Below are 14,252 nucleotides of genomic sequence, written 5' to 3'. Positions count from 1 at the left end.
AAACGATATATAAATGTAAATGCACTTGTAATAAGCGGTCACCTGCCTAACGCGGCTACCGGCCAACTAAATCCGAACGCAAACTGCTAAAATACCAGTATTAAGCAGCCACAGTAATGTTTACTGTTATATAAAAGATATACTTTAGCAACAGCGATAAGGTGGAGCAAATAACCGATCTTCACACCTTCAGGAATACTAGTACCCATTCAGTCCCGATATCTCAACTGTGTATCATTAAGAAAGTAGGAATTTAATAATTAAATGGAAAAAGAAAACAAACTTGTTGAGAATTGTTAATTTAATACATTCCAGTGTTATTTTTTCTGAAGGAGACGGCATGTCAAAAGTTGATTTACAGTTAACCGTCAAGCACACATCCGTTGATTAGCAGTACAGACGGTAAAATAAGAAACACCAAAATGTTTTAAAGATTATATGTGACAACCTGTAATCAGCGGCCACCTGTCTTAAGCGACCACTTTTATCTACTCCCTTGTGTCACCGATTAAGACAGGTTTGACTATGTTTATTCAGTATTGTTAATAATAAAGAAAATATTCAGTGTGTGTGTGTGTGTGTGTGAGAGAGAGAGAGAGAGAGAGAGAGAGAGAGAGAGAGAGAGAGAGAGAGAGAGAGAGAGAGTGTGTGTGTAAGTGTGAGAGAGAGAGAGAGAGAGAGAGAGAGAGAGAGAGAGAGAGAGAGAGAGAGAGAGAGAGAGAGAGAGAGAGAGAGAGAGAGAGAGAGAGAGAGAGAGTGTATGGATGTGTGTGTGTGTGACAGAGAGAGAGACATAGTGTGTGTGTGTGTGTGTGAGACGAATACTCATAATGATTTTTATCCATGGCCAACATGGGAAATTAATGATAGCATTGCACGACTCACATATATGTCCCTGTTACTGCTCGTTTTGATGCAGTACCCCATTTCCAAGGCAATTATATATTGACTGTCCATGATAAAATCAAATGCTTACTGGATTTATTTTAGTTTCCAGGTCGTGACAGGTTTCTATATGAAGAGAATAAGTTTGTTTTGTTTAACGACACCACTAGAGTACGTTGATTTATTAATCATCGGCTATTGGATGTCAGACATTTGGTCATTTTGACGTCTAGTCTTAGAGAGGAAACCCGCTACATTTTGTTTTCAATAGTAGCACCATTTCACAGAACGTAAAATAGCGCAATCATCCCACCGACGAGGATCTACCCCGACCACGCATCAAGCGAGCACTTTACCACTGGGCTATGTTCCGCCCCTCTTCCCTTCCCTCTATATGAAGAGATACATTGTGCATTCATTCATTTCAGTCGTGGCAGGCCATTGGTCTACAGGCTGGTAGGTACTGGGTTCGGATCCCAGTCGTGGCATGGAATTTTTAATCCAGATACCGACTCCAAACCCTGAGTGAGTGCTCCGCAAGGCTCAATGGGTAGATGTAAACCACTTGCACCGACCAGTGATCCATAACTGGTTCAACAAAGGCCATGGTTTGTGCTATCCTGCCTGTGGGAAGCGCAAATAAAAGATCCCTTGCTGCCTGTCGTAAAAGAGTAGCCTATGTGGCGACAGCGGGTTTCCTCTAAAAAAATCTGTGTGGTCCTTAACCATATGTCTGACGCCATATAACCGTAAATAAAATGTGTTGAGTGCGTCGTTAAATAAAACACTTCTTTCTTTCATTCATTTCAGGGGCGGGGCCCAATGGTAAAGTGTTCCCTTGATGCGCGGTCGGTCTATGATTGATCCCCGTCGGTGGACCCGTTGGATTATTTCTCATTCCAGTCAGTGTTCCACAACTGGTGTAACAAAGGACGTGGTAAGTACTATGCATAATCTTGTCTGTGAGATGGTGCATATAAAAGATCCCTTGCTGCTAATTGAAAATGAGTAGTCCATGAAGTGGCGACAGCGGGTTTCCTCTCACAATATCTGTGTGGTCCTTAACCATATGTCTGACGCCATATAACCATAAATAAAGTGTTGACTGCGTCGTTGAATAAAGCATTTCCTTTCTTCCAATGGCCGATGATTAATACATTAAACAAGACAAACTAACTTATTCATTAGTGTAAACATACTATACAGATTCGCTTGTCCTAACATGAGCAACTGAACGCTTGTTTTGTTGATTATTTTCTGCTATTTATAATAGAATTACATTGTGCTTTTGTCCATTATTTTATCTGTTGTCCCCGTGTCGTGTGATCTTATAGGTAATGTGTTTGTCTGGTTCACTGCGTGACAGTTGTTTGACTGTTGGCATTGTGATACCTAATCTTTGAGAGAGAACATGATAATGGTATGGAAACAAATACTATGTTCTTTCCATTATGTTTCAAACACAACCCTCGTGGGGTGAACTCTGACCTTTCTCTGTGTTCTCTCCGGGACAGATTGTAATGTAACGCACTGTAGTGGAGATACATGCTAGGACATTTCAGTCGGTTCCTGAAAAATAAATGACTCACCGAGTTCTTTTGTAGATACAATTATCATACCTGTCGAAGATTTGTGTGCATATTCATTACGTTACGGTGTTTTTCTCACGGTGAATCATATTTCAGTCTGATTAAAATTAGCTCTACTGGGTCCTGACACGAAATAAATTTACGTATGATTTGCCATTGTAGTCGACACATACGAGATATATATATTTTTGTTTAGAGGTAAAAGTTCTATTTGGAGGGGTTGGGTGAGGTAAATATTAGAAAACATATATCTTTTTTTCCCACCAATATAGTTCTTTCGTGTATGGCGGCTTTTCACTTGTATATAGCCGGGAACCCGTACAGGTTCTAATAGACCAAATCGATTGCTATTCTCCAGTAATGTTAACATTTGCTAATAAAACGGATATAAGCAGCGCATCAACACATCCAGGAAGTACGTCAATAAAAAGTGGGGTCACATACCACTTAAGAGATATAATTAATGTTTTTATTAGCAACCGTCGTTTTTACTGAAAATTGCAGTTCCATTGTTAATGGTACCGTTCATTAGTTTCAACCTCTGGTGTATACTGCATAGCAACTGTATAACAAATAAAATGTTATTTGTTTATTGCCAGTGGATAAAAGTGTTTGCACAAATAATCAATGTTGCATATTATTAGTACTACCAATCACAGCCACAGCTGATTTTACACCTCGAACTTTGACACGGAACTCTCTTCGTTGGCAGGCCCGTAGGACGGATTTTCAAAGTGGTGGGAAGGGGGGGGGGGGGGGGGGGGTAATTTTTATGGTTGTTCTATCGTCAGGTTTCCGTATTAGCATTATAAGACATTTTAAAGTACCGAAATAAAAACTGGCGAAAAAAGTGGGGCCTGCCATACCATGCAACCTATTATACCTCCCAGTGATAACTAATGATTGGCTGGAGCAATCGAAACCATCGGAAAAGCTTCCTTGAGTTGGCCGAGGTGTCATTTGTCATTCATTTTCAGAGAGTTATTATTCTAAAAGGAAACTGTAAGTTTTTTAAATTTATATAAATATTTGTATTTGCCATTTAGAAATGTATCTAAGTTTGATTTAACCGTCTAACATCTGCTGCTGTAATTTAAAATAAGATATTGCGCAACCTAGATTTAGTCTACTTCCTTGTTCAATAGTGTTGAGTTTGTACTATACGTTATAGTTCACCAAGGGAAACATCTAAGGTCCGGTTTTGTAACATTTTGACATTTATTGGACCTGCGATGTTAACAATTTTTATGGCCGACACAACGTGCACTTTCCACCCAGATTTCAGGCGGAATCGATACAATCATGGAATTAATTATTTCGTGGCGAAATATGAGATGTACCAATAAATATAAACACTTACTGTATAAAGAAAACTTCTCGAGTTACGTTTTACGTATAAATAGACAGTTTGTCCAAATAGTAATCCTGCATTAATCCAATTTTCAGTTACGAACAAAATCTCGAATATTCACGCTGGCCATTATAAGCACATTTAATAAGAAACTCGGAGACGTTTATCTTGATGAACTAAATACGTTATTGATTAGCAATGTGTCGTGGATGAAATTCCGATAGCCTAAAATGCGCAAAAATATTTTTGTTTGTTTTTTATTTGTTTCCACTTGATGCTATGAGTATGATAAAAACAAACTGTTTGTAGTTAAAAATAAAAGGTTTTTTTAATATTAAGATAATGAGAATGATAGGCAGAGGGTGATAGATGAGAAAGATGAATGAACGAGAGAGAGAGAGAGAGAGAGAGAGAGAGAGAGAGAGAGAGAGAGAGATAGAGAGAGAGAGAGTGTGTGTGTGTGTGTGTGTGTGAGAGAGAGAGAGAGAGAGAGAGAGAGAGAGAGAGAGAGAGAGAGAGAGAGAGAGAGAGTGTGTGTCTGTGTGTGTGTGTGTGTGTGTGTGTGTGTGTGTGTGTCTCGAATGCTCGTAATGATTTTTGTTCATGGCCAACATGAGAAATTAATAATAGGATTGCACGACTCCCATATATACGGTGGCTGGGAAAGGACATCACATCAAATTATTTTACTATCTTGACCGATCGACTTACTATCTCGATCGATTGACTGACTATCTCGATCGATCGACTGACTATCTCGATCGATCGACTTATTATCTTGATCGATTGACTTACTATCTCGATCGATCGAATTTCGAACTCGAGGCTTTGCGTCAAGATAGGCGACTGGGATACCGTTATAGGTTATACTATACCATATAACATAATATAACCTGTTGGAATGTGCAGGGACTTGTGACTAAACGGACAAACAAGCTTCAGTTACCTTATTTTATAGATGTTTTTATTGATAATGATATTATATTTTTCTGTGAAACGTGGACTTCCGAATTATCCGATATTGATGCTAACGGTTTTGATAATTTTGCACTCCACAGAACCGAAAAAAAGAAAACGGCTAAAGGAGACTCGGGGTGGTTTGATCGTTTATTTTAGAAACTGTATTAGCGGAGGTGTTGAGTTGTATCAAACACAAAATGATGATATCAAATGGCTTAAGTTAAAGTCAGATTTTTTTCAGGCTTGAAAATGACATTTATATTTGTTTATGCTATGTTTTACCTGTTAATTCGAGTAGACAAGCATTCAATGACACTGAATTTTTTTATAGAATTGTTATGACAATGTCAGACATAGATAATAAAAGTAAGGGTAAGTGTCAGTTTTTGCTCATGGGTGACTTTAATAGCAGAACATGTGATAACAGTGATTATGTGTTAGATGATTACGGTATGGAATATATGCCTCTACCCACAGACTATTTTCCAGACTTTGAAGAAATGCCACGTGTTTCCAAAGACAATAATGTTTGTAATTGCAATGGTTTAAACCTGTTGGAATTATGTCGTGAAACTGGTTTGCGTATTGTTAATGGCAGAATTGGATCTGATAAGAATGTAGGACAATTTACATGTGTGATTATCAAGGGCGGTGTGTGGTAGACTATGTTATAGCAACTGCATTAATATGAGTTGGTATTGTCAAGAAAGTGAAGATAAACGCTTTGAGTTTTTAGATTTACTTAATGAATATCGTAAACATGATTCTCCGGAAAACAGACAAAGAATGGTGCGAGCTCGGTCATTATTTAAATGATGTGCCAGAAAATGTAGACTTAACCATGATAGAGAACAAACCACTAAACGGTTAGCTGCCAAACAAAGTAAAGCCAAACCATACTGGAAATTGCTGAAAGGGGCTAGTAACATAAATAACCCAAATATTTCATGTTCAGAGTTTGCCAATTATTTTAAACATACAAATAATCCTACAAGTCCATTGTTTAACTCTGATGAAGATGTTGTGCAGTTTGTTGATAAATATGTGAAAGGAGAATTTGAAGTTATGTTTGACGAATTAAATATTGCTATTTCTTGTGATGAAATCATGAAGGCAATCGATAGTTTACATAATTCTAAGAGTAGTGGTCCAGATCGTATTTTGAATGAATTTATTATGAGTGGTAAACATGTACTTTGTCCATATTTGTGCACTTTATTCAACACTATTTTTATGTCTGGTCACTTTCCAAAACTCATGGGCTGATGGGTGCGTTATACCATTGCACAAAAAGGGTACCATTAATGATGTTAATAATTATAAAGGCATTACCCTACTAAGCTGTCACAAATTGGGCTGAAAATTATCAGGTTTATATTGAAAGACAGTCTGGTTTCCGTTCAGATATGGGCACTGTTGAAAATATTTTTGCTTTACTCTCATTAATTACTAATTTTGTTAATAATAATAATAACAAATTATTTTGTACTTTTGTTGATTTTTCAAAGGCGTTTGATTATGTTGTAAGAGATAATCTGTGGTATAAACTGATACAGATAGGAATTCGCGGAGAAATGCTAAATATAACAAGATCGATGTATAACTCTACTAAATCATTTGTTAGAACATGCAACACTCAATCAGAACCTTTTGTTTGTAACATCGGTGTTAGACAAGGCAAATGCCTTTCCCTTTTTTATTTGCTGTGTATGTAAATGACTTGGAGGATGAGATCATTCACAAAGGTGTTGGTGGAGTGGATACAGGTATGCTTAAGCTATTTATTCTTTTATATGCAGACGACATAGTGTTATTAGCGGAAAATGAATTAGATTTGCAAAATTGTCTGGATGCATTGTATGAATATAGTATTAAATGGAGGCTATGTGTAAATATTGAGAAAACAAAAGTTATGGTATTTCATAAAGGTAGTAGACTATCAAATGATTTAGAATTTAGATATGGTAATTAAACAATAGAAAGTGTACACAGATTTTCATATTTAGGTGTTGTATTTACGACAGGTGGATCATTTACTGATATGCAAAATACTCTCGTGGAACAAGCGCAAAAAGCAATGTACCAAATGCAAAAAGTATTTACAACAATTTGTGTCGTTAAAACCTTCTCATGTGTGTGATATACTTGTGAGAAATTAATACATCCTATTCTAAGCTACGGCTGCGAAGTCTGGGTGTTTATTCAGGGAACGGCAGTAAAAAAAATGTATTTAAAATTTTGTAAGCAGTTACTTGGTGAAAAGCAGACTACTCAAACTGATTTTGTATATGGCGAATTAGGTAGATTTCCTTTGATTGTGCATAGCCATTATAGAATTATTAAGTTCTGGTTGAAAATTATAAAAGCTGACAGCAGGAAATTTACAAAAATATGTTATGATATGATGGTAAGTGATATGATTTTGTTCCCCACTAAAAATAACTGGGCTATGCGTGTTCGAAATTTGTTAAATAATACTGGCTTTTCTATAGTCTGGCAAAATCAGGGTGTAGGGAATGAGATGCAGTCTTCGAGATTAACGGTATCCCGATATCCCGGAGATACCAGAATTTAATTTTGGATACCAGTTTCAAGAACCCGGTATCCCACTGGGATACCATATAATGTTCTTTTGTTTTTTTAATCCTGCATTCCCCCCCCCCCCCCCCCCCCCCCCCCCCCCCCCCACCCCCCGCTAAAACAATGAAAGTCGTCATTTATTGGTGAAGTTAAGTAACAGTATTTTATAGCTCGTACCCGGTCTAATGCTACGTCGTAACAATATCTGGCCTCAGATTACAGTTATCTTCCCATTTGGTTGTCCAAAATCCGGAAATTTGACCTCGCAAGTAGTCTGCTGTTTGACTGTGATTATTTCATGGCAGACAGCTATGAAGTGGCAACTGTTTGACTGAAGTGACAGGGGATAGCATGTAGTTTGTAAACATGTGTAACTTGTTGACATTGAAGACTTGTTTGTGGTAATTCAGGCCCATGCAAAAATAGTACTTTTTGTGTAAAATGGGTGTACTCCGGCCTGGTTTAGAGGGTGTGTCTGTTTAAACCAATATGCTGGGAGAAAGAGCTGGACAACAGGTGTTGTCCTTTTCAGGGTATGTGTCCCCCATGCAGGCAAAGGTACATACACAACTTCACGGGCCTGCTGATATTAATAAAAATGTTATAGCCACTAAGGCTATATAGAAACAAATAGCGAAATTAATTGTGGTCTGAGGCCATCTCCCCCTACTCGTACCTAGTCTAATGCTACACTGGAGCAATAGCAGCATAGCAATTGACTGGAAACCGCTAAGTCACTATTATTTTTGTTGGAAGTTTTCATCCTTCAAATTTTATTTGAGATATTGATTTCACATCTGCAGAAAATTAATACAGGCAGGTTTATCATTTGTAATGTCAGAAACACTTATATATTACTGCTAAATATTAATTTATGTCACTATTACGCAAAAACAGATGCAGCAAGTGTTTTTGCTGATTCCGTTTGATTGCGAATTTCACGAATTCCGCGATGTTGATTGTGGTGTAGCATTAGACTGGGAATGAGAACAGCGTCGTCCAAGTTTGTTTCGATGTTATTTATGAATTTCATTGATATGGGATACTAAATTCTTAGGTGGGATACCAGATTTTTAAATGTTTGTATCCAACTGGGGTACTGCCCAACATGTTTAATCTCGAACACTGAGATGGTGGTTTTAATCATTATTCAAGCAGATATTAAAATATATGTTTATACAGGGATGGCACTCGCGACTAAACCTTTCTTGAAAAGCATCACTATACCGACATTTTTCAATTTGTGTTCTTATAAGTCATATTTAGACAGTATTTCTGTTGGGAAATATATATATACTACTCAAAACAATTTAAGGGTCAGACGATATTTTCGACATTATTTTCTGAATGTCAATTATATTAGCTAGACCATAATGTCACGCATGGTATTGTTCCATTTTGACGAAAGTGGGTCTGAGCAACCCATAAATGAATTAAAATCCACTGTCATTGACACTGTCGACTAGTTCTAATGGCGAACACATGCTTACATTTGCACGTAAATTAGGGCGAAAGCGAAAGGTCTGCTAAGTTCCCATAACTTGCTTTTTCACAAAGCGCTTCATTTGTACGCTTTGCACGTGTATTCCGTGTTCCCAATGCTGAATTTCCGTATAATTGGAGCTTGCGTTCGTGTACGGTGCACACTCCAAATTCGACAATGGTACGACTTCAACTGACTATCGAAGATCGAGGAAGGGCTATTGCTTGGCTTCAGGATGGCAATACGCAAAGAAATGTTGCTCTGAGACTTGGTGTCAGTCAGAGTGTCGTTGGCCGACTGTGGCAACGGTACCAAGCAACGAATTCTGTTCGAAATCGTCCACGTTCGGGAAGACCCCGAAGCACTACAAATAGAGAGGATCGCTACATCACCAATATGGCTCTACGTCAACGCACAACCACTGCACGCCGATTACGTGACAATCTGCGGACTGCGACTGGAACTCGAGTGTCTGATCAAACCATACGCAATCGTCTGAGAGCCAATAATCTACGCTGCCGTCGCCAGGCTGTTCGACCACCACTCCTACCACGTCACAGAACGGCCAGACGTCACTGGTGCACGCTTCATCTGCGATGGCAACGTGTTCAGTGGAGTCGAGTGATGTTCACTGATGAGTCCAGGTTTAGTCTCCAGTTCAACGACGGTCGGGTTCGTGTCTACAGACGTCCTGGGGAGCGCTTCGCTGACGTTAACGTTAGACAACGTCACCGGTTCGGTGGTAGCAGCGTCATGGTGTGGGGCGGCATCTCTATCCACCACAGGACCCCCCTCTGTGGTGGATGGCAATCTGAATGGAATCCGCTATCTGAATGAGATTATCCGGCTGTTGGTTCTCCCAGGCCTTAAGCAGATTGGCGGCGGAGCAGTTCTGCAGGATGACAATGCCAGACCCCACCGCGCCAGGGTGGTAACGGACTTTCTCAGACAACAAGGTATCGCCAGGATGGATTGGCCAGCATATTCGCCTGACTTGGCCCCAATAGAGCACGCCTGGGACGAATTAGGCAGGAGAGTTCGGGATAACCATGCCCCTCCGGCCAACCTTCATGATCTGGGTCAACTTCTTATGGCAGAGTGGCAGGCCATTCCCCAAGAGTTCTTCAGACGTCTGATCAACAGCATGAGGCAACGAAGTGTCGAGTGTATTCGCGCCAGGGGTGGATTCACACACTATTAAACGAATGTTCTAATGTGTAAAATCCATGTTTGACAACCTTCAACTTTGACAGCATGTCATGTGACTTTCTTGTATACAGTGACATTTATTTGTGGTTTTTTGTAAATATGGAACAATAAAAAAAAAAAATTGGTGTAGTTTACATCATCAATCTAATACACTCTGAAACTTATTTGGTAATAAATTTTTGACCCTTAAATTGTTTTGAGTAGTACGAGACTACGCATTGCTGCTCATAGATTATTAATTGAAACGGGAAGATGGGCAAAACCTAACCCAATTGCACTGGATAATCGTAAATGTGCTACTTGTAATTTAATAGAAGATGAATTCCATTTGTTTGTCCTATGTACAAATCTATCAGACATTACATACCGAAATATTATAAAAATAATCCTAGTATGTTCAAATTTATAGAACTTTTAAATAACAACAATGAAAGAATAGTAAGACGGTTAGCTGTGTATTGTTTTAAAGCCTTTGAAAAACAAAAACATAATTTTGTACAATTACGTTTTTCCTGCATGTGAATGTGAATGCGTAAGTTGAACGTTTGTTACATATATTATGTGTATCTTCAATTTTGCATTTAGTTATTTTATAAACATCATGCTAATACTCATGGGCGCCATATCGCTAATGTATCCCATTTATGTGTCAATACGATTTACACGTTGTATACAAACATATATCTGTGTATATGTATATATTATGTGCTCAAGGGCCATTAGGCCTAATGCGAATAAAGTTCATATAAAATCCCATAAGCAACAACGTTAACGTTTGTGGTTAAAAACACTATATGCAATAGATCAACAAAACTATAACATTCATCCATCACATAAATACAGGCCACCACATTTTTCCTTTCTCAAATTAGAAAAGAACTAATCACCATTCCCTTTGCCCTACCGATTTGGTCGGGATGAGGTGAGCAGGTATGTATACACTGTACTAAAAGCCACCCACTGTTGCAATCGCTAACGCAACTACGTCTGTATCTGTAGCAGATATCATGATCCATATGCAGCTTTGCTGATATGCATCGAATATGGAGGGGCATGTTGAAGCCCAAAATGTCCCAAATGTCCTTGGGACATCTTCTTGGGCCAAGAGATGCCATATACTTTTGCTACATTTGCTTAAATCGTTCAAATTGTTTTTTGTTTTACGACACCTCTAGAGCACATTAATGAATTAATAATCGGCTATTGGATGTCAAACAATTGGCAATTCTGACAGGTAGTCTTTGAGAGGAAACCTGTCACATTTTGCCATTAGCAGCAAAGGGTCTTTTATATGCACTTTCCCAAAGAAAGGACGGCACATACAAAATATGTTGATATACCAGACGTGGGGCTCTGGTTACACCATTTAAAGGCATGTGGACATTTTGAAGCTGTGCCTGCCCAAACGAGTGGGATTTTCGCTCGGTTGCAATCCGTCCGTTTGAAATGGAATACAATGAAGGGTCGATTATCTGGGTGAAGCTATTGAGTTTTCCTATTCCAACCAGTGATTCGTGAATGATATATCATAGGAAATAGTATGAAATATGCTGTGTAAATATGTATATACTTTGTATGTACATGTATGTTTGTACGTGTATCTATCTATGTATCTATCTATGTATATGCATGTATGTATGGATGAATAGATGTAGGCAGGTAGGTGGGTGCTTCGTACGTAGTTACGTACGTACGTATAGATGGATCGATGGATGGTTTAAAGTTTGTTTTGTTTAACGACACCACAAGAACATATTAATTGATTTATTAATCATCGGCTAGAGTTTTAGAGAGGAAACCCGCTACAGTTCTCACACATTAGTAGCAAGGGATCTTTTGTATGCAATATCCCATAGACTAGATAGCACATACCACGGTCTTTTATATACAACTCGTGACGCACTGGCTGGAACGATATATAGTCCAATGGGTCCACCGACGGGGATCGATCCTAGACAGATCGCGTATCAGGCGAACTATTTACCACTGGGCTACGTCCTGTCTCGGATGGATGGATGCATGTATGTATGTTTGTGTGTTCATGCGTGCCTGTATGTGTATCTGGTTATGAAAATGTGTTTGCGTGTGAATATTGAGCTATGTCCCAGTTATGGCGATACATTAATGTTGACTTTCACTTATATTTACAAGTCGTACTTGTCTTGCATCCCACATGATGATATCCCGGTTCTTCTTTCACAAAAATATGTTTTGATCACTGGTATATATGTGTGACATCTTCCTTCTTCGTCTGTCTGTCTGTCTGTCTGTCTCTCTCTCTCTGTCTCTGTCTCTCTCTGTCAACTAGTACCTGACCTTTTTTTCCAGAACGCTGGATAGCTTTCAGTGTAAAGTTGCTCTATTAAGCATCTTTTATTTTATGATTATGAATGCATACGTCAATTCTGTAGTGTCGCCATAGCACGTTTAGTTACACGACTGTTACATACATAGATATTAACTCACTGGCGCAAGGGGTAATTAAATCCTTTCTGGTCTTACAAATGGTCCCATGCCGTTGCTGGGACTCGAACCTGTGGCACCGATCCACTAACCACGATGCGTTCTGAGCTATCCAGACATCAGTGTATGTATGTATGTGCGTACGTGCGTGCGTGCGTGTGTGTGTATTTTTTCCCCCACATTTTTTTTTTTGGGGGGGGGGGGTCACAACAACATTACAATATACATTCCTATTATATCATTTTCTATAGGTACTAAATAGACATAACTAGTACTATACAGTGCTTCTGTTATGTTCTAAATAAGTCGTGATAAACAGACCGTCACTTCACCTAAAACGGTGTAAAAATACAAAATATGCCAATAGTATACTGATGGAAAGAAATAAAGGATCACACAGATAGCAACAAGAAATAATGACTGCATTAAAATCAATTGATATTGTCAGAAGTTGACTGGGAACATATAGGCAGCACATTTAACACTACAGACATTCAATCCCACATTACAACTTGGTATGAAATACAAACATTACTACGCTAGATGTGAATTACATTTGGTCTACAATTTGATGTGTTCCCTTATTTCTTTCCATCAGTATATTTGTCATGTACTGTCGACATTTATGGCTTAACCGTTCACACACCCCTTTTCAAATGTCTGTCTTCGTCACAGGCGTGCTAGTAACCTAATATAACTACTTTGTATAAACCAGGACGTTGCTCGACAGACTAGGTAGCTGTGACAAGCGATACGGCTGGGGGTACAATGAGCACACAATTTCCATCTACATTTACTCGTATTCATATCTTGTTCGTCTACTCTTTGTGACTCCGCTGTCCAAAGGAAACCAAGCGAGACCTAACTGAAGGAAAGAAGAACTGTTTTCTTTAACGACGCACGCAACACATTCTAATGGGGGTTATATGGCGTCGCAAATGATGAAAGAGAAAACTCGCCTCCATCACGCCATGAGCTATTCTTTTCGATTAGCAGCAAGGGACCTTTCATACAGACAACATCCTACAGATAGGATAGTACATACCACGGCCTTTGTCACACCAGTTGTGGAGCACTGGCTGGAAAGAAATAGCCCAATGGGCCCACCGACATAAAAAGTACCGGCTCCAACCCAGAGCGAGTTCTTAAGGTCTCAATGTGTAGGTGTAAGGCCACTACACCCTCTTCTCTATCACTAACCACTAACAAACCAACTAACAACTAACCCACTGTTCTGGACAGACCGCCCAGATATCTGAGATGTGTATCCAGGATAGCGTGCTTGAACCTTAATTATTTATCGCTTCAGCCAGTGCACCACGACTGGTACATCGAAGGCCGTGGTATGTGCTCTCCTGTCTATGAAATGTTGCATATAAAAGATCCATTGCTGCTAATCGAAAAAGAATAGCCTATGAAGTTGCGACAGCGAGTTTCTTAGATCTCAATATCTGTGTGGTCCTTAACCGTAACCGCGTCAAACGATTAGCGGTTCTTCGTGTACTGCTGTATTTTTTATATAGCAATGAGCTTAAGTGGTCATCCGTATAGGTGGCCCATCCACAGATAGTAAGCCCACGAATGCTCTTGGAACTTTATGGGTCACCTCGGAAGTTCAACAACAACAACAACATTTTCAATATAACAACTTCAACATCTGGAGATCATCATGCGTTTCACCCACCTGCTCCTTTGGGTAGACGAATGGCGGACTGTTCATAAACATCGCCAT

The 14,252-nt window shown here is 39.0% G+C and overlaps 1 protein-coding gene across 1 annotated transcript in view; it reads right to left on the bottom strand.

Moving 5' to 3' along the window:
* LOC121373054 (protein mono-ADP-ribosyltransferase PARP15-like) overlaps positions 1-14,252 on the bottom strand; it is a 36,807-nt gene extending 22,555 nt beyond the window's left edge. The window contains exon 1 of the mRNA XM_041499496.1: positions 14,205-14,252. Coding sequence (XP_041355430.1) covers positions 14,205-14,252 — 48 coding nt within the window. The remainder of the gene's footprint in view (positions 1-14,204) is intronic.

This window comes from Gigantopelta aegis, chromosome 5 (genome assembly GCF_016097555.1).
Source record: "Gigantopelta aegis isolate Gae_Host chromosome 5, Gae_host_genome, whole genome shotgun sequence".
Classification (NCBI taxonomy): Eukaryota; Metazoa; Mollusca; class Gastropoda; order Neomphalida; family Peltospiridae; genus Gigantopelta; species Gigantopelta aegis.
Note: the sequence above shows the minus strand (reverse complement) of the source record. Positions and strands in the feature narration are given on the sequence as shown.